The 25,279-nt window shown below is 41.3% G+C and overlaps 1 protein-coding gene across 2 annotated transcripts in view; it reads right to left on the reverse strand.

Annotated features, from left to right (window-relative positions):
- Positions 1 to 686: 686 nt before the first annotated feature.
- The window catches only part of rab11fip3 (RAB11 family interacting protein 3 (class II)), a 39,491-nt gene continuing 14,898 nt past the window's right edge, over positions 687 to 25,279 (reverse strand). Inside the window, exons 3-14 of one of the 2 annotated variants that reach the window (XM_030078220.1) lie at positions 21,906 to 21,982; positions 17,832 to 18,004; positions 11,684 to 11,887; positions 9,046 to 9,183; positions 7,969 to 8,004; positions 7,687 to 7,780; positions 7,049 to 7,293; positions 6,405 to 6,486; positions 6,126 to 6,263; positions 5,765 to 5,920; positions 5,460 to 5,600; positions 687 to 5,352 (exon numbers count right to left, since the gene is read on the reverse strand). In XM_030078220.1, the coding sequence (XP_029934080.1) occupies positions 5,239 to 5,352; positions 5,460 to 5,600; positions 5,765 to 5,920; positions 6,126 to 6,263; positions 6,405 to 6,486; positions 7,049 to 7,293; positions 7,687 to 7,780; positions 7,969 to 8,004; positions 9,046 to 9,183; positions 11,684 to 11,887; positions 17,832 to 18,004; positions 21,906 to 21,982 (1,598 nt within the window). In that variant the 3' untranslated portion in view covers positions 687 to 5,238. The remainder of the gene's footprint in view (positions 5,353 to 5,459; positions 5,601 to 5,764; positions 5,921 to 6,125; positions 6,264 to 6,404; positions 6,487 to 7,048; positions 7,294 to 7,686; positions 7,781 to 7,968; positions 8,005 to 9,045; positions 9,184 to 11,683; positions 11,888 to 17,831; positions 18,005 to 21,905; positions 21,983 to 25,279) is intronic. The other variant, XM_030078219.1, reaches the window with a different exon arrangement.

Here is a 25,279-nt window from a genome sequence, read left to right on the forward strand (position 1 = left end):
CAATCCAATAACCAGTAACCACGTAGCAACATGTAGTTATTTTAGTAAATATGGTATTGGTTAAATTTGCATAAAATTTCAAGCCTCCAAAAATGTTTGCCTAATCAGTGGAGGTAGAAACTGCGCTGTGTAACATGTTGTTGCAAACCTAAATGAAGAATTAAAGTGGTTTGTGGAAGGAGAACCAGTTGAGGCACTAATTATACTACTCCAAAGTCTTCATAAATGTGCAAATTAGTTTGGATATACATTTTTGGAGTTTGGAATATATGTTACCATAAATAAGATTCAGTTTGGATTACACTTATCAAATAGAATTGATCAGATGCTAGATCAAAATGGGGAAAATGCAACTTGAGCCCTTTGGAGTTACTTACCAGATGAGCTGTTATTTCTCCTTGTGTTGACACCAGGAGATTGCTCTGGTAAAATCAAACACATGTTTATGTAAAAATAAGTGCAAGCCTGAAAAAAAAAAAAAAAAAAAAATTTGTTGAATATGGAGAAGAATTAGTTAAAGTAGCTGATTCTGAGGACATTACATTGTTTTGTTTTGTTTTTTTTCCCGTGGCTACCAAATGTTTTTCTCTCTGGATCCAAGACATATAAATATATGCATACATGTGGTGCAGAGGATAATATGAAAAATAAAGAAAAGAAAAAGAAAAAAGAGGAAACCAAACATGGTCATTTTATTCAATTTATTTCCCTAATCTTACTTCCACTGTTTTCCTTTAAATGTTTTCTCTTTTTACAATGACTTGAAATTATAATTCCCCAGTAACAATTAGGATTACATCTTTTGGGGATCTTCAAAAATAATATACAGCTGTAACCAATACTGTTATAATTTATACATTTATTTTTGAAAATAAGAATAAACTCAAGTTTTACAATTTCTGTTTTCTACAATATTCTCTTTTTATCTTCCCATGTCACAATAATGGCAAGCCATGCACTACTCCAGTAGTGATGTTTGTGCCTTGAGCAAACTTTCTTTGGACACTGGAAGTGACTGTGAGAGAAAGAAAAAAATCACAAATATGACAATTCATATTTACACAATTTAGATTTCATAATTATAATTTAACAAACTGACAGTCACATGGTCAGTGCTTTTCCCAGGGCTCATCAGGTTATTTTAGAGGCAAAGTTTGAGACACAGAGGCACAGTGTTCAGACTAGCGGGCCAGTTTTTCAGGGCAATCTGAAAGCTGAGTCCGGTGCTTTCTTTTTCATTACGTGAGGAAAGCTTTTGGGATTACTTGGTGGATAGAATTGTCAGTTAAAGGTCAAACATCTGTCTTTGGTTACTTTGAAAGCAGGGGTTAAAAAAAAATGAAGAAATTGGAACTGGTTAAAGTGCATTAGAGAATTCCACTGAATCAAGTTTAGCCCTGCTGAAAGGGAATGTTTTGACAGGTCTGTGGTCTCACTGACTGTCTAGTCATCCAGGTAGCAGTCCTGTTACTTCTCAAGCTATCTGTCAGAGCCAGACACACTGAAATATGACAGGGGAGAAATACGATATCTGTAGTATTGCCTACTCTGGCCATGTTTGAATGGTGTGTCATACTGTTTCCTCTTATAGTCACTGGGCTGTACTGCAGATAGTTCACCAATATGCATTACCTCCATTGGGAAAAACCTCCAATCACACTAAAAGGCAGAAAGTTATACTCAGCACGCCTGAATATGAGGTTTTAGTCATTATGAGGTCTCACAAGTTAACAGGTACAACTCCACTGATGTATATAGCATATGGATTTGTCAGTCAAAAAGATTTGTCAAACTACTGAATCAGTGATATACAGTAAAAATGAGTGGTTCCATGCAGTACCTGACTCCAGCTGGGAAGACAACAGTGGGAACTGCAGACTCTGCCATATCTAAAAATCACAATGCCCTTTTACAGGTCATGGTAACATCAGCGCTATGGAAGAGTGCAATGACCTCACTGGACAATCAGCCATTTTGAGCTTGTCAGACTCAAGCGTTTGCACACAACCAGAGACAATATAATAACTTTGCTATAAACATTTCTCTTAATTCCATAAATTCTCCCTCAAGAGCATGATGCTGTGAATTACAATCTCCCCTTGTGAATCCCCCAAAAAATAAAATACCAGAAACAATGTACAAACTTATTTTCAGCAGAAGTGAACAGAGCATTACTCAAAGGTGTGTTGCCGTCGTCGTGTCCAATAATTAATATCTGCATGTGATTGAAACGAGAGAAACCAACAGATACTGTACACGCTACATGCTAGAGAAGAATACAGGCAATTGTTTCTCAGCATAAGACAAGAAAAAGAACACTTTTCTTCCTTTTTTCTGACTATAAAAATACCTAGAATCTAGAAGGAGGGTAGAAAAAACTTTACATATACAAGTCATTTACATCCAAGGCCATTTTCCATGGAGTGGCAGGTGAAGAAGAGCAGTGAGCTAGACTTTGAGGTGAACAGGGTGAAAAATACCATTAGTTCTTAGCATACCAGTGCTGTGTTGGTGCAGATCGCCATGCTGTGTTCATCCTCCTTTCAAGAGGACAACTACCCCTCAACAAGAAAGATCGACTATAAATCCAACAGGATGTGTAGAATCTAAGTCAGACTTGTATGTCCAGTTTCTATGTGGGGGAGAAATGTCCAAAATGTCCCCAAAGAGAATTGAGAAATGGCCAGGCAGCAATGATGAGTCGAGTATCAGTCTAACATCAGTCCCTCTGTCCTTTTGCTGTTCTCCAGAAACAGCGAAAATGTAGATGTTGCTCCAACAGGGGGAGATCAGGTTTGTTTTATCTGCCCTCCACCAAAATCTGCTGTCCTTTCTGTACGCTATTGCTACCAAGCTTTACAGTCTCTTCAATATTGTGTCTGCCTTCATATCAGCTCTGGAATTTGTGGGAAAAAAGATGCAACTGGCCAGCTAAAACTCTCTAAAGTCAGCTAAAGAGCTCAGTTCAACTTCAGATGGCTGAGAAAAAAAAGTGGTGAAAATATATGTTGAAATTTAGTAAAATACTCTGTCATATGGCTGCAGCTTATGAGCATGTATCTCAGATGCTATATGGTATTCTTCTTAATGCAATGCTTTTTTTCTTATGTTTAAATATGAGTAGGATGTCTGCAGCTACAGCCCACACTGTGTATCCGTGTGCCTGTGGCAGCAGCTCCCGTGCTCAATCATTTTCATCTTCATATACGATTATCATTATTTTAGGATTTCATCCCTTCACAAGTAACCTTTTTTTTCCTTCTATTGACAAATACATTTTTGAAATCAAAACAAAACATAGTGCAAAGTACAACCATTTGTTACTTCATGTACAACTTATCAAATGTCAGCATTTTTCAGTCTCTGTAACATTTTCGCTGACAGTAATTCACTTGTGCAGCAAAAATGGTTGGTAACCTGGATCAGCTTGCTCCCTATCACTTTCACTCAGCAAGAGAACACCGGGATCAGGTGGGCTGTGCTTAAAAAAAACAAACACTACATTTCCCAAAACACTCAAGAGATTCCCTTTTAGGCTTAAGTCTTATGTTTGTAGTGTACAAGTGTAATAGTCAGTATCAAGACATTAATGCCAGAGGTGTTAAAACTACTAATCGCCAGAGGGAGTGATGGGAAATACAGTGTTTTTCCACTGTAAGTTTCCAGCCCACCTGAACTCTGGGACCCTGTTTCATTGTAAAAATAAATGGAGATGCAGCAAATTATAAACCACCCAGTTCCTTCTGTCTGGACCCCGAGGCATACAAGAATTAAAAGAACAATGCACCCAAAATACAAAAGACAAAAAAAAAAGGATATTTCCACAAGTGCGCCTAGACATCCAAATAGTTTGTGCGTTTTGGTGAGGTTTCCAGTCCGTTGTGGTCTCCCCTGCCTCTCAGTGCCACGGTACTAGCAAACCGTATCTATCAACCCCCAAAAACTACAAACTGGGGGCAGATAAATAGGTGTTTGTCAGTGTCCTTCAGCAGGAAATACTTCCCAATGCAACTCTTCACCCTTGAGGGCTGTGGATTATGTCGAGTCACTGTGTTAATGTTTCAAAAGAGATGTTTCATTCACATGTACATTACTGACGGTTTGAAATCAAAAAATGAATATCCATCCAGCTCTACGGGGTGAAGGGAGACAGAATGGAAACCTCGTCAAGTCACACAGAAACTAGATAATTCCCACTATGGATAAGTGGGAAGACATCTTTTTTTTTGGTTTGGGTGCACTGTTCCTTTAAGGTGTCATTCTTGCTACTCCTCCTTGAGGCACCAAGCTTTTTCAAAACCTTGAAGCAACACAGAGCATAAAGGGAATGTTAAACGCTTCACACATTTGGACAAACACACACACACACACACACACACACACACCACACAAACCCTCCGGGCATTTCTTATCCTTGACCCTTGGAAATGTCCCTCACTTGGGTTGACTGGAAAGAGAAGTCCAATTATTTTTTAAGGACAGGACACGCTGTAAATATGAGCAGCACAGCAAGCTTTAAACACCTTTAAGAGAGCCACAGACAAATTCAACAGAGCAGTGGCTACTACTTCTTCAACCGGTGCTTCATACGGCTTAAACACGTCATGTGGTTAAAACACGATTCAGCCCGATTCAAGAGAACACACCCGACACAAAATCCCTCCCAGCAACAGCTCACTGAATGAACTGAGGCATGGCTGATATGTATAATCAATTAATACTTAGATCACCTTTGCTTTAAGGCTTTCAGGTATCATTGTCTGAATTTCATCTCTCAAACACTGACACTGTTTTTGGAAAGGGGATTTCTTCTCCTCATGATATTGACCTCATGTACACATTTACACATTCATACACTTAACAGGGGAATCTCAGGTCCCTCTAGCCAAATACATGGAAGTCACCAGAACCCAAGCGTATTCAGGAGGGCACATACATACATACACACACACACACACACACACACATGCACACACACTAATTAGCTCAGATTCAAGGGACATCTACCTAAAAATAGCTTATTTTTCATTGACAGCCATAGACTTATTAATCTGCAATTCTTCTTTCAGGGGAGTTGGATGACTACTTTCTTTTCCCCCCTCACCAAAATGTTGCAAAAAATAGTTTTTTCCCATCTTAGTAGTTTATGTTTTGTTTTAGCCAAGTCTCCAGAATTTTTTTAACAGCTCCTTCAGTCCCTCTGAGTGGCCCATCTGGCTGCCTTGGTCAGGATGGCGTCTATTTGACCTCTAGGATAGAGGGGTTGGACTCCATGATGGCCACGATGATTTTGTCAATGTAGTCCTGGAGTCTGTAGTTGATTTCCTCCTGTTTGTGGATAGCCTCCATCAACTGGAAACAGACAAACAGATGTAAGTGGGGATAACAGTAAAATCTCAGAATAACACATCAATGAGCCTAAACTAAAGGTGGACTGATAATGGCGTCTCTCAGCTGACCTCTCCGCGGGACACAGAGTTGATCTCAGCTGCCAGGGAGTCAGAGAAGGAGGCAGACATCAGATTCTTGGCTCCCTGGATGCTCAGGTTGATGATCTGGCCATTCAACTCATCATTCTGCTCCTTCAGGCTGCGGTTGTCCTAGACAGGCAAAATCAGATCTCATATGTCAAATACACTTCAGGCCTGCATTGTCTTTTCTCACACGTGATCCAAGAACAGTCTATCTGTCCAAAGCAATATCATTTGAGTGATGGTTTACGACAATGCCACAAATAAAACGAGACTCAGGATGGATGTGCTACCTGTTTGAGTCGTTTGATCTCCTGCTCCAGCTCAGCTTCACGGGTGCGTGTCTGGTACTCCTGCAGCCCTGCACTGGGAGAGCGCCCCCTCTTGGCCTCAGCCTCCAGCTTGTACAGCTGTAGATGCTCCAGTTGCTTACGCAGGTCTTCGATAAGCTGTGGTATTAACAGCATAAGTCCGTTAAATTACAACCTCATAAAACAATGAGCAAAAAGCAGCCAGCACATTTCGGAGATAAATACTTGATTCTTCTGATTAGCAAGACCATTTTTTTTAAGCTTTAGCAGTGGCCAGTGCACTGTTTTGTAACACTTTCTACACAGAGTGCATGTAATTTTTTTACACAGAGACCAGTCCCACCTCTTGTGTGCACTCCTTGTCTTTCTGGCTGAGGTGGCGCTCATGGCTCAACTTGTCAGACATCTTCCTGCGGGATTCCAACTCCTCGTTCAGTCTGTCCGTCATGTTCTCTGTATCATCCTGCAGCTTCCTCCTCTCCTGGAAGATAGAAATCAAACGAGGAGTATGAAGAAGTGTGTTAGACAGTTGAGGGATGGAACTGAGGAGAAAGGAGAGACATTAAGCATGATAACAGGTACAGAAGGAAGGAGCAAAGCAATTACATTGTGTTGACCTTACCTCTTCCAGCCTCTCGATGTTGGCTCGTAGACAGGGAACACAAGACCTCAGCTCACTATTCTCTTCATCAAGCTGCTGCAGTCTGAGAAACAGACAAACACACATCCATCACAGTCAAAAACATTAAACATCTGCAACCAAAAACCTGACACACCTGCACTGTGTGTATCGATAATAAGCTATGCTAATATACTCTGCAGAAAACAGCTGGTGGCTGGTCAGTACCAGAGGGTGGCAGTATAGAGCTACAATGACTCTGACAAACAGGATGTCAATCACACTTCTGCATAATTACTAATCCACCCCTTCTTTCACTCTGCATATGTAGGTAATTCCTGTCATCATTATCCATTTTAAGATATCAGAAGATGCCAAGTGTCAAAATGGCTGGTTCATACAATTAAGAATCCCTTATTTCCTGGTTTACAGAAAAAAAAATCTGCGCACTGCAAAATAGAAGACCAGGACAAATATGTCATTAAATTAAATTTTATATCATACAATTAGAGATCATTTTCCCTGGTTTATGGGGATTCCTACTGAAGAAATCAGCTAAGCATGGAACTAATATGATCATTCATACTGGCATCAAAAAATCTCCAAAGATTCCCCATCCCTCCCCATCTGATCATTGGTCTCCTGACCTGGCCTGCAGGTTTTCCAGCTCCAGCCCTCTCTCCCTCTCCAGCTTGCTGAGCGCTTCCTTGTGGCGGCGGACCTCCTGCTGTAGGTGCTCATCAGCTCGGAGCTCCTGCTCCTTCAGCTGTTCCTCCAGGGCGTTGGCTCGGTGTACCAGTTGCAGGTTCTCCTGGCGCAGCCGTGCATGCTGCTCCCCTGATGCCTCTGACTCCTTCTCCAGCTCTGCTACTCGGCGCTCAAGGAGGAGCACCTGCACAAGAGTGAGTGTTAAGTTAAAGGAAATTAAATTCAAATGTAGATTAAGGGCCACCTATGCTGATATGTTAAGAACAGTGCTATTGTTTCTGCGAAACAGTGTTATGAAACTGATTTACATAGATTATACAGTTATGCTGTTGAAGTGCCCTTGGGCAAGGCACTAAATGGTCTGATGGAACTTCCTGAGGAGGAGCTGAGTGACAAACAGCAGAAAACTGTGGCGCCATGCAGCCCTCAAATGTGAATGTGTGTAACTGAGGGAAAAGTAAAGCAGGGTGTTGCTGGAAAGAATGAGTCTGCTTAGTCAACTTTCCCTGGATAAATAAAGAAGCAAAGGTTTACGAAAAAGCTCGTATGAAGTGGGCGACTGTTTGTGTGCTCTGACCTTGTCAGTGATGTCGTTGTCAGCAAGCTCCAGAATGTCCCGGGTTAAGTCGCTCATGGTGTCCAGAGTCATTGAGCTGTTCTGCAGAAGATGTCTGCAACAGGAGAGGAGAGGGAAAACTCAAAGACCCTGGAAGAGCTGTCTCATGTTTGGTAAACCAGATGTCAAAATTTCCCATTGCTAACATGCCAACTAAAACTGAAGTTTCAGTGAACATCAAAAATACCAATACCAAAAATATGAAACATTACCTACAGAAATGAGAGAAAGTTGCTGACTTACCTCGCTACTTTCTTGCTGGACAGCCTCTTGCCTGCGCTGCATGGGGACAGAACAACAGGAAAGTGGTCAGGAAGAGAGAAGGGATAGAGGAAAGAGACATTATCTCCTGGTGTTCCTCCTATCCACCCCCTCACCCCTCTCTCTACGAGGAGAAGAGCCTCATCAAGCAAAAGAGAGAGGGGTGAGATGAAGTGGGCCTTAACTATTAACTCACCAGATCTGTCTACCATAGCTACGACATATTCACACACCACAGCAATCTAACACAAAACACAGCAGCCCAAATTTATCAACTGTGCAATAACGAATGCTGATCAAGTATCATTTTGCTTTTCAGACTATACTCTACAACATGGTCAAAGTGACCTGGCCAGTAATCCAAGATCAGCAATTCAGACAATTTTGATAAATGCAGGCTCATCTAATATGCATTGTTTCGTTACCAGCAGTCATTCTCTGGTGACTGAAATGAAACATGAATGAAATGACATGACCAATAAAGCAGCAAAATAAACATTACTCACCTGTGATTACAAAAAGGTTATTTTTTTATGTCAAAGCAACTATTCTATTATGTTCCTTAGGGGATTCTTTTAAAGTACAAATAATAAGTATACAATGTCCTTTAGCTCATTTCACAACTGTGTAAAAAAATGTGTTATGTATGCAGAATTTGTGTGGATATTAACAGTGGGAACTCTGAAAAAATCTGTTAGTAGCTGCAGCAGGGAACAGCAGTCTATGAAGTCACTTCAGTGAAGGCCACTGAATTGTAGCGATGGCACATACACTTCAGCCAGGCTGAGTTTGAATTTTCCCACCAACAAACCAAATGCTAACACACTGCAACTCACACAAAAACGTGCAGAGAGGAGTGGAGATGGAGAGCAATTGGGATGAGTGTCCACACATACACCACAATGCTTGCAGTCCCTTACATAAAACACACACCCACACCATGTTGCTATCAATCCAGCACAACATGCAGGCATTATGGGAATGTGTGTGATATCCAACACAGCAGTGCATACACACACACACAATTACAACTGGAGGGGGTGGGGAATTATGTGTTACCTAGTCATCTCTAGGAAATTGAGGCGAGTGGAGAGGTCCTCGAGACGACTTATTTGTTTGTGACACTGGCTACAGAAAAAGTCCAGCGCCTCCTCCCTGAGGAAGCTCTGAAAGCAGTCAGGGAGAGGAGCAGGTGCACTGGAAAGAGGAGAGGAAAGACGGGGAGCAGGAATGAGAGAAGGAGTGGTGAGTGACGGGCAAGAAGGGGGTGCACTGAGGCGGGGCAGGACACCTTCGGGGGTGCAGGGATACCAGTGAAATTCACAGCAAACGTTTGAAAGAGTAAAGTGTGAGGGCTGTATTGGAAAGGAGGAGTGAGACAAATTATGCAGTGTGGCTGTGATTTGTTTTCAGGAAGTTTGAGGAAAACTGCCAACAAAACAGTCTGAGTCTATCTACAAGTGTGCAGTGACCTGTGCTGGCGAGCCATTTTTGCCTGCTCTAAACGCTCCTGCTTATTCAAGCTTTGCCGCAAGCTCAGAGGACCTGCAGAGTGGCTAACACTTAACAGACGACATAAAAACAACATAAGCTCTCAAGGCAGTGAAAAAGGAAGGTGGTTTATTTCAGGGGTAGGAGTCTGCAGCAGCAGCAGCAGAAGCAGCAGCAGCAGCAGCCGTCTTCTCTGCCCTCTCCTCACATCACCTTTATCGACTGATTGTTCATTCAGAGAGCAAGTCGCGTCTGCATTATGCAACAAATTGGCACAGGATCCTGTTTATGTAGGCAGAAAGGCCATGGCGCATGGCTGAGTTTGACTCTGTCACTTGATGGTCAATCTGCAATCAAGAATCACTGCAGCATGACCCCTCTTCTCTCCTTGAACAGAATGAGGAATGACATTGTATGTATGTATGTGTGTGTAGAACATAAGCAAAGCAAAACAGCATGTTCTGTATCTGTGCAGTGTGAGAGCTGTAATGCAAGATTTATATGTGGGAGTTGTGTGTAGGAGGCAGTGATACACGCTCCAATAATAAGCATGATTGGTTCAAAACAATGACGTGTTCGTTCTGTGTAGGTGATGTTTGTGGGATGCAGAGGGGTTTTTTCTGTGCATGAATTTTTCATAACAACCAAGCATATACCCTGTACATGTGCTGTAATATTTCACATATTAGCTTTTCTGTTACTGTCTTTTTTAAAAATCAGAATCAAAAATACTTTATTGATCTCCAAGGGGAAATTAGTAAAACTGCTACATTTAATATTCAGAATTTTAAATAATCCTTCGTCTTTTCCCGATGCACATATTGATATTGTCTTATGTCTCAGTTACGCTAAATGGATACCGAACACTCTTAATGATGGAATCCATCCAGTTTTGCTCATCGTACTTGATGCTTTTTCAACATAATATGTGCAAGTGTTGGATCTGTCAGCTGAGTGCATTTATAAAACCTCAATTTGTTATATTCATATGTATGTCCTGTTCTTTCTTGATGTATGCTATGCTATGCTTGGTATTACAAAGTTACAATTTCCCCACAGGGATCATTAAAGTTTCATCTAGTCTAAGCACAACTCATAACCAAGCAGCATTATTCTTGTAAGTAAGGCTGAAATACAATGAAGAGAAGTATTTAGTAGTGGTAGCTATAAAGTACTATTTGTGGCAATCCAGTTAGAGAAGCTTATTTCCATATTGTGACTGGGCTACAAAAACTAGGCAGTTAGCTGTTAAGAGCTTCCTGCCAATGCAGATCAGCGAAATATCACCCAAGCGGGAATTATGCATTATCCAGCTTAAGGTCTCTGATGAAAACGGAGAGGAGAAGGAGGGAGGAAAAAATGAGCACAAAAAAACAGAGCACAGTAGGGGTTTTAACAGAAATGAGTAGCACCAGAAGAGAGAAGGGGGAGTGTTTGTGCGTGTGTTCCGAGTGTATTTTGGTGTTTGACAGACACCTCGGGCTGCCACAGTCAACCCGTGGTACAGACGGGTAAAGCTTATTAGATACCCCTCATGACGGCTGAACTCCATGCCAGCAACATCCACCTTCTGTCTGTCCCAGAGGACTTGGCAACAGAAAACACCAAGGATTTAAACTGCAAGAGTGCAAAGCAGCCGCTCCAGACCACTCAGCCAACAAGGGCACAGGAAAGGAAGCATAGTCTTAAAACAGCTCAATATCCTCACTCCCAATAACTCTGAATAACAGTGGGGGTAAAATTTATGGAATGAACTCTGCATTCCCTCCGTTTATCTTGCCCTTCAGGAGAAAAAGAAGCAGTAACAGTTTGGAAGGACGTCTCCAAATACCTCTTATCATGGTTTGACCTCCATGTCTTTCCCAGCAAACAGCTACTCTAAGCAAAACAAATACTGTTATTTACGCCAAGATACCGTAGCAGAGAATTTAATTGGCAGTGTGGCACCATTATCAGGAAAGGCCAGATAAGAAAAAGCTGTGATTTGGCAACCTAAAACAAATGACAGAAATATTCAAGGGCCTTAAATAACCTTGGCGCTATCTACATTTCTAAATTACTCATCCTTTCTTTTTAAATTTGTCTCGTTTGTAAGTATAAACTTTCAGCTTGAAACATAAAAGCACCGACTCATCTTCTTCAGAATCAGTTAAAACTCAACTTTAGTGTTGGACTGGGTTTAACTGCCATAGGGAGGAGCTTATACCTGGGAGAGAGGAGTAGCGAGGAGCCATTGACTTGCTCAGGGGGCTGTAGGAGGGAGGAGTCCCCCTGCCCCGCCGTCCCCTCCACAGTGCTCTCTAGCAGCAGCTCCGAGGTGTTGCTCTCCCCAAAGTCTTCAAACTGCTCCTCCTCTCCACCGATGACCGTTACCAGGGAGTGATTATGGAGTTCAGAGTTCAGGGAGAACCTGTGGGAGATAGGGAGAGAGGGATGACTTGCTTATCTACTTGTGCGAGCTCATTTGTACATATAAGTTCATGTTCAAGTCTATTCAGTCTTTAATCACAGTTTCTGTCTCAAAGGGCTTTACAGGCCTACAGTATATACAAAACAAAACAAACAAAACAAAACACCCCCTGACCTGCATGCTCATAGGGAACTTCCCAAAAACCCCAGACTCCAGAATCCAAGTAAGGGAAAAATGGACGAAATCTTGGGAAGGATCACAGAAAGAGGGAAACCCCTTCCATAGTGGTGTAATGGAGTGTAATGTATGCCACGTGTGCAATTATTAGCTCAAATCAAATCCAATCATTTAAATCAAATGAAATCAGCTAACATCATGCAACAATGGCACACTCAACTTCTACCAAAGATAAAGGAAAAAGTGTTAGGTTTAGACACTATAAATACAGATGTCTGTTTATCATACTGTGTAAAAACAGCCATGGAAACATCCATTTTAAGACACCACAGACACGGCCATGCCTAACAAGGCCCATCTATTCTGACTACTTCGTTCAGCAAAAATAGAAGTGCCGCAGTATCTGAGCCAGCGTGTTTGTGTGACAAACTCTTCAAGTTTGGCTGGGTGTTGGTGTGTTGGACCCAGAAGCCTGGAAAAGGCTGGGGCCTAAATCCCAAACAAGCAAAATTAATCTTACCCCAAGAAGAGCAGCAATCTGGACAAGTTCTACAAACACTTGTCTTCAAAGGTAATCTGTTAATTCACATTAATCCCAGAGTCTGCCTTGGACACAACAACACCTCTTGTGCTTCATTGGTAATACAAAACCACTTGCTGCATGTAAGCAGGGCTTTCATGTTCAATTTGGGGTAAGCTTGAGATACAGTATGTTCTCAACTGAGCTGAGGTTAACAGCTACATCTGTGACATTTATAATTGGCTAGACATCTGACACAATTTCACAGAAATCCATGTATTGACACAGATTGCTGTATCAAGTATAGCAATCTGGAGATGTGTGATGATTAAACTAACCGGGTCACTAGAGTTCAGTAAATAAACTCCTTGATCTTCACTTGAGAGGATAACTAGATAGCTTGCCTTTCCTGTTGCCCTACAGGATACTTTGTGTCTGAAGCTGACACAGGATGAGGATGTCCAAATCAGCAAAAAAAGACATCTATCTCAGCACAAAACAATGACAGTCTGTTTTTGTTGTTTAAAAGAATATGTCCATTAACCTGGGCAAATCAAATCAAATGTGAATCATCGCCTCAAATCACAGCCTCAAACTTAAACATATGTGGTTTTACACATACTCAACAAAGCAGCCAGGCTCTGCAGATGACACTTGACATTTTAGAAACAACAATGAAGATAAAAGCCAACTGCTGTAATGAACAGATTTAACATGAGGCTGAAAGAGTAACTCAACCATACTGGAAGCCACTTACCTTGTGTTCAGCCCTGCACTCAGCCCCGCACTCAGGTCCCTCACATGGAGGGCTGGTGAGGAGAGAGAACGCATCTTTAAACGCCCTCCGCTGCCCTGGCGTGAAAGCCTTGGAGCAACTGGAGACAAAACCCCAGACAACCAGAGTGGAATCCTGAAGTTTCACTGGCTACACCAATTTGAAACTAATATAATATTCTCCAGTGTGGAGAAAACATAGAGTATTTGGCTTTTGAAAATGGCTGAACTTGTAGCTCTAATAAGCTGCAAATTGACAGTCCCGTATGAGTGATGGTGCATCGCCTGTGCTACACGGTCAAGCTGGAGCTGCACCGGGAAGGACCGGCTGTGAGTGGCTGAGGGTTAATCAGATTTGAGGCTAAGCAGCGGCTAACAGGAAGGCTCGCTGACTGTCCAAGGGCCAGACGCGCGTGGGGACGTCGGGTTAGGACAGAACGGGCTATGCAGACGAGGGTGGGGGTGGCTAATCCTGTTAGATTCCTAATCCCTAGTCCATTGCATGTACTCTTGGATGTAATATGTCTTTGGCTGTAGGCTCTAGCAAGGGTTAGCTGGGTTAACCACACTGTATGGCAACCAAATAACTTGAAAGGCCCTTTTGTTTCATTTACTGGCAGACAATGCTGAGTCATTGCGTGCAGCAAATTGAAGTGGGGGTATTACAGGAAACAGGTTTTTCCTAGTTTTGGCATGGATGTGCAATCTGGGATGTTATCTAATTGATGTTAAAAGATGGTGGTGGTATTCCTTTACTACTCACTAGTGGGAAATGATATCATCACACAAACAAATGAATCAGAATTGGCTCCTATAGTTTTGTCACAACTGGCCTTCATTGAAAATCAACTAATCATATAAAACCTTAAACTTGTATCAGCCTGTGCATGTTTTAGCAGCTCTGTGGGGTGGCAGCCATTGTTAATGCCCGAGAGGAGGGCAGAGCCACCAATACTAGCAGCCAATCACCAGCCAGTAGCTCATTAGTCATGAATAACTGTCTCTGACATGGCCTATTAGATTGTAGATGCAAGGGGTCATGATTTTCCTTGATTTAAATGTCACAATTGCATTTTTAGACAACAGCTCATCATATAAAATTGCCAAAATAATGAAAATACACTCCATTATAGTATTTTATATAGTATTTCTAAGACACAGCCACTTGGGTGTTGTTCTGTCCCTCTTACAGGATACAGAATGAGAACGGATCTCTTAAAGCCTTAGGACAGTCTTCTACACACATGTGACTTAGCTGTGAGAAAGTCTCCCATATTTTACAAATGAACAAATCTCTATTCAGAGCTTGTCAAGAGGCACATTGCCATGATGGAGCTCATGACACGTCAAGAAAGAGAATGTTTTGGAATTTGCCACTTTTGGGAAACATTGCTGAAAGAGAATATAGAGGTCAGAAAGTCAGCCGAGTACTGGGTTCCAGTCAGCCTGAGTGTTAGCAGGAAGCCGGTGAGAGTGAGTGGGGGAGAGAAACAGATGAGCCTTTGCCAAAGGGGGTGAAGAGGGGGAGGTGGAGGGTGGGTACCAAAAACAGCTAACTCAACACTTCCTGGAATTCAAGGCTCAATCATGGAATGGGAAGTCCAAACACATCCCTGTCAGGCAGAACCCTCCACTCCGTCATCAAGCCAGAGAGACAGGTCACACAGTCAGCAGATAAGGCCTCAGTCCTCTACACTTCCTCCCTTGTGCTTGGCCTAAACACTGTCCCAAAAAACACTCACACTCACACATACAGACCCCAATCTGTGGCAGCTACTCCACTTACAGCAAGGGAAAATGGATTAAATCCACCTAAAGCAGCCAGGGTCTTCAACCCATCAAGATGCTTGGATTTGCATGTATGATCACGCTTTGATCTAAGCTGTACAACTGTGTCAGTGTCCCCCTAAAATATGAAATGTCCTACTAAAATTTGGCCAGTGTTCCAAAATTTGCCTGCCTCAAAATCATGGGCAACAGATGCATAGCCACAGACGGTGTGTTATTTTTTTCCTCTGGTCCAAAGGCAGTACGCTGAGTAAAACGACTCCCTGTTGTGCTCTGGAATGATAAATCTTGCAACTATATTTCCCTGTAGTGCTACTTTGTCTTCTATGGTTTATCCAGTGCCCCTGGCAAATTCCAATCTCTGCAACTTTGATTCACTCTTCTCCCCAATAAACAACAAGAAAGCAATATTTTCTCTTTACTAAATGCCATGAGAGAATGTAGACCTCCTCTGACTTTGGCAAATGCATTGGCAAATGACTAAGCTCTCATTTCCACTCTTTTGGTAATCAATTCGTAATCAAGTCTTGATGAATGTGATTCACAGAGATCAACACATGCAAGCTAGTATTCGATTTAGTGAGTGGTAAAACCATAATTATCTACCAAATTAACCAATTATTGCACCCTATACAGAGAATCACTGATTGAGTAAAACATTGAGTCAGATACTTTATACGTTATCCCATCTGAAAGGGATTTTCAGAACAATATGTGAACCCAAGTGCTGCCTCGAAGGAGAGCTGTCGGAAATCCTACATCAGTCACATCTGAAAAATGGTCGATCAAAGCAGATATTTATTATTTTGACTGTTGAGGATTGTAAGCTATTATCCAATTTTTACAAATCCAGTGAGGAAAAGTTAAAAAGATTAACTTACTGTCATCATCATCAGCTTATTCAACAACTAGAGAGTTCAAAACAGATCAACAGGTCCCAAAAATCTTTTCCGCCAACAGAAAAGACGATCCACTTAGACACTGACTGGGGAAAAGAATGGCAGAAGAGATCTTTTTGTTCAAGGTCTCTGTCGCTCTTACAGTACACTGTGCACATTTCAAGTTATCTCTAATGGAGCTTTCCTGTCTGGCTGCACAAATAACTACAAACAGTCAAAGACCCTGCTACTGTGTAGCCGAGTCTGAGCAGTGAAGCCTCAAACTCCCTGTGACAGTACGGGGTGTATGAGTCCATGTGGACCTGCATTAAGAACAAGTCGAAGAAAACAAAGAAGCATCTTAACATATTGTTCACTAGTATTTTCTCTCTCTAATCCTCCCCACCTGGTGACTACAGCTGCACGACAGTGGAAAAACTGCCATTGCAACTATCTTTTTTTCTGCGATATATACTGTGATATAAAAAGAAAAATACAGGAAATTTCACTAGATATATACAGTTTGTTATTCATGTAGAGATATACAACAACCAAGGCTAATTTTACTTTATTACATACTTTAAAAGTCTATCCTCTTCTAACAAAACATGACCCTCTTCCAGCTTCAGTTTTATATATGCGACTCCCACATGGACAAGTGAGATGGTATTTAGGAAAAGCAACATATGTTTTTTAATAAACTTTACAAATGGATTTATTTGTGTCTGTTGTGTAATTTACATGTAATCTACCATTTCTAACAACGTTCAAAGGTATTCTTAATCTGTACGGTGGAACAAAACACATTTTGTGCACACCAAAGACCGGCAGGCGTCCTGGCGTGGCTGAGGATGATAAAACAAACACAAGAAACAGATTTATCTACTGTATTTATCTACTCTACAAATTTATGTATATATAGATCTGGATACTGCATGTTTTGTGTGTGTTTTACGCGTTTCCTTCTATTAGAGCATGGATGTACTGGGACCAGCTGCTGCTGTGGAAATACACACACTGAAAAGCCGCCTGGCATCATTGAAGGCCTGCCTGTAGCATCCAGGTGTCATAATCTCTGACAGTAGCCGTAGCAAAGACAAAAGACAGTAGCAAAGTGATCAAGTGCACCCCTTCACCAGGGCAGAATGAACTAATCAATGTGTATACAGAGCCCGCATGTCACTATCAACAAACTGTATCCAGAACACCTTAAAATGGACAAAATTATGTTGTATCAGACAGACTTTTCTTCTAGATTAGTCATGGAAAATGAGAAACTTGCAAGTTTTCCTTTTGTATCAAGCAGCAAAAAAGCTGTAGCATGACGTTTGAGGTAATTTGCCTGACATTGCATGTCCTTTAATGTGACTACTGCATGTGCACACATTGCAATGCTGATGCTGAAACAATATATCATGCAGCCCTACTGGTGACCCAGATAGAGACCAAGTAGTCCCTGATCCAGAGCTGGGCGTTCGAAACCTATAAGCCACATGATTTCTAGACATGTGAGGGGTCAGTGCAGAGCCACTCCACTTTGCTGCAGATTTGAAAAACTTTTACAGTAAATATTATGGCCAGTAGTTATTATGACTGGCACTACAACAGCTCATCTGATTCACATGACAAGTGGCTTACAAGTGAGGTTGTAAGATATAAAGTATTAAGAGTGGCCTGGTACTAAACCTACCTTTTCAGTGTCACACTCACCTCCCCACAGTGCAGGATGCACCATGTCCAGGTTATGTACGTGAACTCAAGTCAAGTCAAACTGGTTTATTAGGTGTGACTTAAATTTTATACTGACCTATTACTGCCCTCCTCAGGGTCATGTAGAGTGGCCTCGATGCCGCTGTCCGTTTCCACATCTTCATGCATCTCAGGGGGTACAAGGGCTCCCGTGTCTTCATCAGTGAAGGTCTCACACTCACTGTAGGTGCTCTCTGAGCCCAGGTACGCACTGTCTGTCACCTCATTTTGCTACAGTGCCAAAAACAAGATCAAGTTAACAATTAGCATACTGCATTGTGTCTGTCAAGCAGAAAACACGATTATGTCATTAAGTTAATGATTCATAGAACCTGTCGAAAACTGATGATTGTGCTCATGGCTAATTTATGGATGGAATGGTTATACTATGTATCCACACTACATCCTGAATTTAGAGCATATTTGTTTTCCATCACTTATTTGTGCTACCACAAATAGAACATGGCTCTATAAAATCTGTGTTCCCCTGTAAGCACTGCTCCACTATGTAGTCATAATGCTAAACAAGCTGTTACATCATTATAAATTGATAAGCAGTATGAATCATGATGTGAGCTTGAATCAGTTCAAGTCTCACCTACAAGGATTTTTAAAAATGTGTATTATCATGAGTATTTTGCAAATGTGATACCACAAGCACATAACAAACTATAGAATCAGAGAATGCCGCCATTTCAAACAGACTATTTTCAGCGTTCAAGTATAGCAAGTAGGTACCAACGCCAATTACGCCAACGACCACACAAATCATACAGCACAAACAGGCTTCAGAGGCAGACTGCTGGGTTTCAGATGGCTGTGCCAAGCTAAACCTACTGCATCGACACCTCCAGTCAACAAGTAAAAACAGAGTGAGCGAGTGTACATACCGTAAACTGAAAACTTACTACATTAAAAACTTACAGACTAATAGAAACCAAAAAAAGAATTAATGCAGGTATTAGCCACTACGATCATGTATCAGGCATTAAGGCCTTCAAGTACTAGCACAAAGAAGGCAAGACCAGTGAGTCATGTTGGAGAGCATAACCTACCCGTCTATGCAGAGCTTGAGGGGGAGCTGGGCCCAGAGGACTATCCACCATGCCCAAAACCATGCTCTCTGCCCGGCCTCACTAACAGGAAGGTAAGCCTGTCATGAGACCCTCGAAAAACTTCTAGTTTTCCCTCGCTTTCACTCTCTGAGAGAGTGAGAGAAAAATCACAAATATCCAAACACCTCGTTCTGCTCCACTGGGTGGTCAAAGGGGTGGAGACACAGAGACAGAGTCCAAAGAGCAGAGGAAGGTAGCCACACTGCTCCATCTACTACTGCCACCCTCCTACCCCTCAGCACAGAGTTAAAACACCACAAGATCAGCGCAGTGACAGATTAATCTTTCCTGCCTCCTGCAGTTCAGTTTCTGGCCAAATGTGACAGTATAAATCATTTAGCCGTGTCCTATGTGTCTCGGGCCCTTACAGACTGCATGGAATATGGAGATTATACATCACAACAACCTGCCATAACTGTCACACTCTGTGCCTAAATAAGGAAACTGACATGTCGTTAAGTTATAACACTCCGAGAGGAAGGGAAGAGACTATTGACCTCCATGAACCATGAACTCCTCTTAAAACTACAAGACTGAGTCGAGTGCAGATCACTGTCAGACGTATCTCCCCTTCTCTGGTGCTCGCACTTAGGCAACAAACCACCCCTTTTTTCGCCTACTGGAAGAAGGGAAAATACACAGGCACTGCTTGCGTATCTCCCCAAGTGCTCGGACTTGGGCAAAAATACAGCTGAGGAGCTAGCACCCAATTGCAGTGTAAAACAAGTTTTTCCAAAGGTTTTGAATCACCTCAACCACAAGATCATAAAGTCATAACTGTATACAAAAAATATTAGGCTGGTAGACCCAGTAGTATATGAGATTAGCTACAAACAGATCAATGCACACACAGACAGAAAAAAACTGTGTTTGTCGTTAGATAGATAAAAATATAAAAATACAGAAATTGGGAAAGTTTTGGCAGCTCAACAACAAAACAAGTTAACAAGTGCCTTCATTGTTGTCATTTTTCATTCCTATCCAACACATAAAGCAGGAGATGGAGAGGTGGAAGTGGACGTAGAGGTTGGGCCAAGGGAAGAGAAATTTTTGAGAAGGAGGGAGTGTAGGGCGTTGCATTTTTCTTATGCCAGGCCTCAGCTGAACAGCCTCACCTTGCCTGTTTTGAAAGCAAACAGGGCTAGAACAGCACAGCCATTGAGTGAAGAACCTTTTTCTGCCAGGAGCCCAAGGGAAAAACAAGGCCGTGGACACAGGTGTGGTGTCTACTTCAAACATGCACAAACTCCACACAAACTCTGGGTTACAGTTAACAGTAGCAACCTAACCAGAATATTTCATGAAATACATATATATTATAAATCACTAGTCTTGACCAATCACACAATTACTTCAAATTTAAATGAATTCTGCTGGTTTAATTTCTACTGCATGTTTTTGAGCTCCACTGTACTCAAGAAAATTAAGTGTTTCACCAAATACACTTTGAATCAGACTGAAAAATTCATACCTGAATGAGACACCAAATGCATTAAAAAATACTTGTGGAGGAGAAACGAAACACAAAAGTTTCAGCCCATGGCTTTCATCAGTGTACTGACTACGTGTCTGTACAGACACAGCCTTATAAACAATTAGGCCTGGCTTAGGTGCAAAATTTTTAACTGACAGACACATATCTGACAAACCAGTCACAAAAAATTAAAAGTAAGGTATTCTTCACATAGGAAACACTTAAAAATATGAGGAAACTTTTTTTTTTTTTTTTTTTTTTTTTTTTTTTTTTTTACATTAAATACCTATTGTAAAAGGTTTATGTATGTCTGACTTTTTAGGCATTCATAAATTGAACATTTGGGCACATACAGTTTAATCTACATACATTATTTATTCATGGACATTTTTAACAACAGCAGTTTTGGCACAAAATATCAAGGGAAAGATAGGCGTTATTAATGACATTAATTAAGGTTCTGTTCCATTTGTGTGTACTGGTGAAACAGTGTGCACAACACCAGGACCCTGGCTCTGTTAGACCTAAATGGAACCTAACCTTCATTAATGTCTTTAGTATGACCTGTGTTTCCTGCTATTTCATGTCAAAATGGCTACTGTGAAAAAGGTCTATTTACCCTTCAGCTTCAGTTACATAGTCATCCCCTCTTCGACAGGGCAACAGTCAATCAATAGTAATGCGTATGAGATCTTTCTACATCAAGCAACTTCTTGCAGGGTGTCCAGTGTTTTGGAGCTTCTGCCAAGACCTCAAAAATGCATCAGGCATTTTATCAGTGTTGTTATTGTGGATTAACTAGCCTTACCAAAAAATTCATTCTAATCCATACTGTTGGTAAGTTAATTCTCACACAATATTTGAGCTGGAACATCATTCATCCTTACAATCATCAACATATGCTGCAAGTGAGATGGAGAGTTGAAGGCAGAAGCACTGCTTATATATCTGGGGAAAAATATTTTTCTCAACTGACCTCTGACTGTATTTGGGCTCGCAAACCCCTAGAATGCACTTATCAATCATACCAAGTGAGGGCGCTGATACTGCGCAATCTGCAGCCACTGAAACAGTCTGTAATCACAGCCCTATAATGCTCCAAGTGCACACAATAGCCGAAACATTTCAATCTTGCCGAGGCCAGCATAAATACTGGTTAAATATACAAGTTCTGTGCTCAAGAAGAGGAGACAGGAATTCCAGATATGCTAACCGCAACTGAAAAAACATAATTCCACACACATGTAAAAACCCCGGCGGATTCCAACTCATTCAATATTTGTCAAAGGAAAAATAAGACTTAAAATAGTCAGCCAGATGCCATCTAGTTGTGTGCCAAACCAGGGTGTTCAGCATGTGGAATATTCACAGAGTGGTAATGATAGCTCTGCTCGCCACTCAGTGAATTACAGCGGGAAGAGAGTGAGTGCACAGGGAGTTCAGCCTGTGACCTTAACACTGAGCTGCTGTGTGTTCCAGTGAGAAATCGAGGCAGGACACACAAGACTGAAATGAAGTTTAACGTTCTTGGGTCATGACCCACCTCGTCATATTCCTCTGGGCAGCCCACAGCGCCGTCCCCTGGGCTGTAGTGCACATCGTAAAGCTGCGGCTCTGGACCTGTAGATGACAGAGGAGGACAGGGTTAATGTGTGCAGGGTAAACACACAATGTCAACAAGGTGAAGGAGACTAAAACAAACATAGAAGACCTATGTATATACAACCGATGTACGTAGTAAACACAATGCCATAATGTGGAAAGAACAGAGGGGAGGGGTCATAGCGTGTGGTTCAAACAGCAGCAGTGAAAAATAAAGTGATGTCAATGCTCACACACTTCTTTTGGAAGATTCCTAAAATATTGATACAGGTTGGAAAATGCTGATGCAATATAACTGTAACATTTTGTTTTTCCAGGGATGTATGCAGCATTCAAGTGCTTATTGTAATTAAAATTCACAAATGCAATATGTTTTTGAATTGTCCTGTATGCAACATGCATTTGGATTTTTATGCATGAGTATTCATATGTGCTAAACAGTGGAAATTGGAATTAACCATTTCAGATCAGTTTTAAAGACGTGGCCCACATCATGGTTAACAATATTAAATGTAAAATTTGAACAGAGAAATACACTGTAGAAATTTGCAATTACTTTTCTATGTTCTCCTTCCATTTCTCTTCTAATGGGACTGAGGCTGCGTTTATACACCAGTTGAACTCTTTTGACCCTATCAAAAACACTGACAATGGTAACTGCTAGAGAAGTGAGAGTAATTCCTGGACTGGCTGAATAGGCACATAATAATCTAATTTCACCATAAGACAATCATGGTATCTGTTCCCAAGCAGAGGATTATCCTGCTGTTGACACTGTTATCAGTGAGGCTGTGTCAGCAAACTTCCAGTGTGTCATAAAGCTTGCCTGTGTGATAGCTGATGTCCTACCTTGACACATGATGAAATATAAAATGTTTTGTTTCCACTGCTACAGAAAAAGGTCTCACAGAGAGTGCATGGATACTGAAGAGCAAATAGCATTATTGAACGTTGCATACATATACAGAAAAAATAGATTGCAACTGCTTTTATAGTATTTCAATTTTCAAATTTGAATTAACATTTATTTCCTCTTAACCACAGAGCTGGACAAGAGAAGCTACAATCTGGTTTGGTATGAAAATTCAAATGCAAATTGGATTATTAAGCACACATAATCAGAAGAGAACATTGCATTTTCATTTTTCAATTCATATTACTAGCTGAATCAAGTTAACTATAAAATTTCATTTCTCAGGGATAAATCTATTCTTTTTTTATTTTGGAAAGGAACAAAGGCAACCTCACTGTGAAGCCAGAGCACTGATGTTAAATCTGAATGTTTGGCAAACATATTTATCACCTTAAATGTTCAGGCGTGTTTGGTCAAGTTAACAACAGAGCACATTTAAGACTTTGTGTCCTTGCTGCCCTGCTTCGATGTGTGTACAGTACAGAAGTCTATGCGTGGTGTGATAATATTATGTAACTTTTACAATCACATCTCAAGGGCTATAGAGTGTCATGTAATAAGTGCAAAGGCAAAAAAAAAAAAAAAATACAAAGAACAAGAGGTAACCCATATCCAGTGCAGATTCATCAATAGAGGCCTCTATTGAAAGTACATGCAGACAAATGGTGAAACCTGAGACCTGAACTCAATAAGAGGGACTCCCATCAGCCACTGCGGCTCCTGTATCTAGTAAACAGAGCTGTGAATAGCACCCAACTGAGAGAATAGAACACAAACAGTGTTCTCAGCAGCCGGTGGACCCTGGCAGCTTGTTGCCCCCTGGTTTTACGTAACCCACTGCTCTCCAAGACTCATGCACATTACAGCCCATTTAAGTGAAATGAGTCTGCAACGAATCGGGCAATGAATGGAGAAGCTGGCTTCTGTTTAGGCTGCAGTCCTGCAGTCTCTTGGCACGGTTTCAAAATGTCACAGCGGATGGAGATACTTGATTTTCCAGTGGCTCAACGAGTCCTATTCAATTCATCTGGCGGTTTCTAAACCAACTTTTGTTGTTCCAGACATGCCACAGCCACCACAGGGGACCAGGCATTTCCACTGCCTACGGGCTTGTCTTTATTAATGTTACCCTTACCAATAACAAGTGTTACAGAAACAAAACAAAGGAGGCAGAGGTGGAGTGCAATGAATTTCATTTTGAAACTGGATAGCAGGTTAGGAGCTGGAATTGCAGGTTTTCTCCTGCATGTCCAGGGTAAGTGATGGCGGTGGGGCTTGGAACATGAACTGAACCTGACAGGTCTAAATAAAATAAAAGTTAAGTTAAAAAGGGTCTTAAGAAAACTTCATGCCACTTTTACAGGCTTACTGGAATTCTGTCAGTAGTGTGTGAAAGGCTCAGGAAGTTATGACGGAGCCCTGATTTTCACACACTAATGGCAAACTACCTTCATAAAAATATGTGGAAAAGAAATATGTGGATGATTTTCAACACTGCTCAGTGGACAGAGTACAGTGGAGAGAGACAAAGTTAGGAAAAAGAGACAGATAGCATGCAATAAAGGTCCCAGGCCAGCTGTAAACCCAGGACATGTCTTTAACATTGTGTGCATCTTAGCAACTAAGCTCGACACCCCACATCAATATTGTTAAAAAGACAAAACTTGACAGTTAGTACATTGGGCTACATTCTATTATGCCATGGCTTTCAAATAGCCTATACATAATAACATTTAGGAATATATCAATGACAACTGGTAATTTTTCTGTACAAACAAGCTTGTATATCCAACATTAATCCTAAAAAGAATTATTTTCTTTTCAAATTATGCATGACTTAAAAAGAAAGCCAATAAATAGAAAAAATATCAATGCAGAGCCCAAATGTCTGGAAAAGAGTTTCCCTGCAAACTGAAAAGATTAGATTTAAATTCTTTCTCTCCTATTTCTAGAAAACTGTCCATTCAGTCAAATAGAGGAATTTTAGTCCATCTATTTAGGGCTGTTTATGTAATTCTCTGTTGGAATATTAATTCAAACACAATGATAACACTTCAAATGTGCATTGTAATAGATCAACGCTAATGGGAATGTGACAAGCCACACTGTTAATGAGGTGATTTCATCATACTGTAGCCAAGTTTCTATTGACCTAAGGCATTCCTGTGTTTTCTGAGGCTGACTTTGCAGCAGAGCTATGCAACGAGCGACTACAAAGAGAGATATAAGAAAGAGGGAGAGGGAAGGACAGAGCAGAGAGAGAAGACAGTGAATAATTCAGGCGAATAGGACTCTCTGCCCAAACCCCATCTCTCTCCAGCTCCCTCTCTGAAACCCAGCCTATCAGCCTGCGTATCTCATGCTTTCCAGTACATTACTTATTAATGGCCCGAGTAACCGGA

The sequence above is a fragment of the Myripristis murdjan genome, chromosome 19 (assembly GCF_902150065.1).
Source record: "Myripristis murdjan chromosome 19, fMyrMur1.1, whole genome shotgun sequence".
Lineage (NCBI taxonomy): Eukaryota > Metazoa > Chordata > Actinopteri > Holocentriformes > Holocentridae > Myripristis > Myripristis murdjan.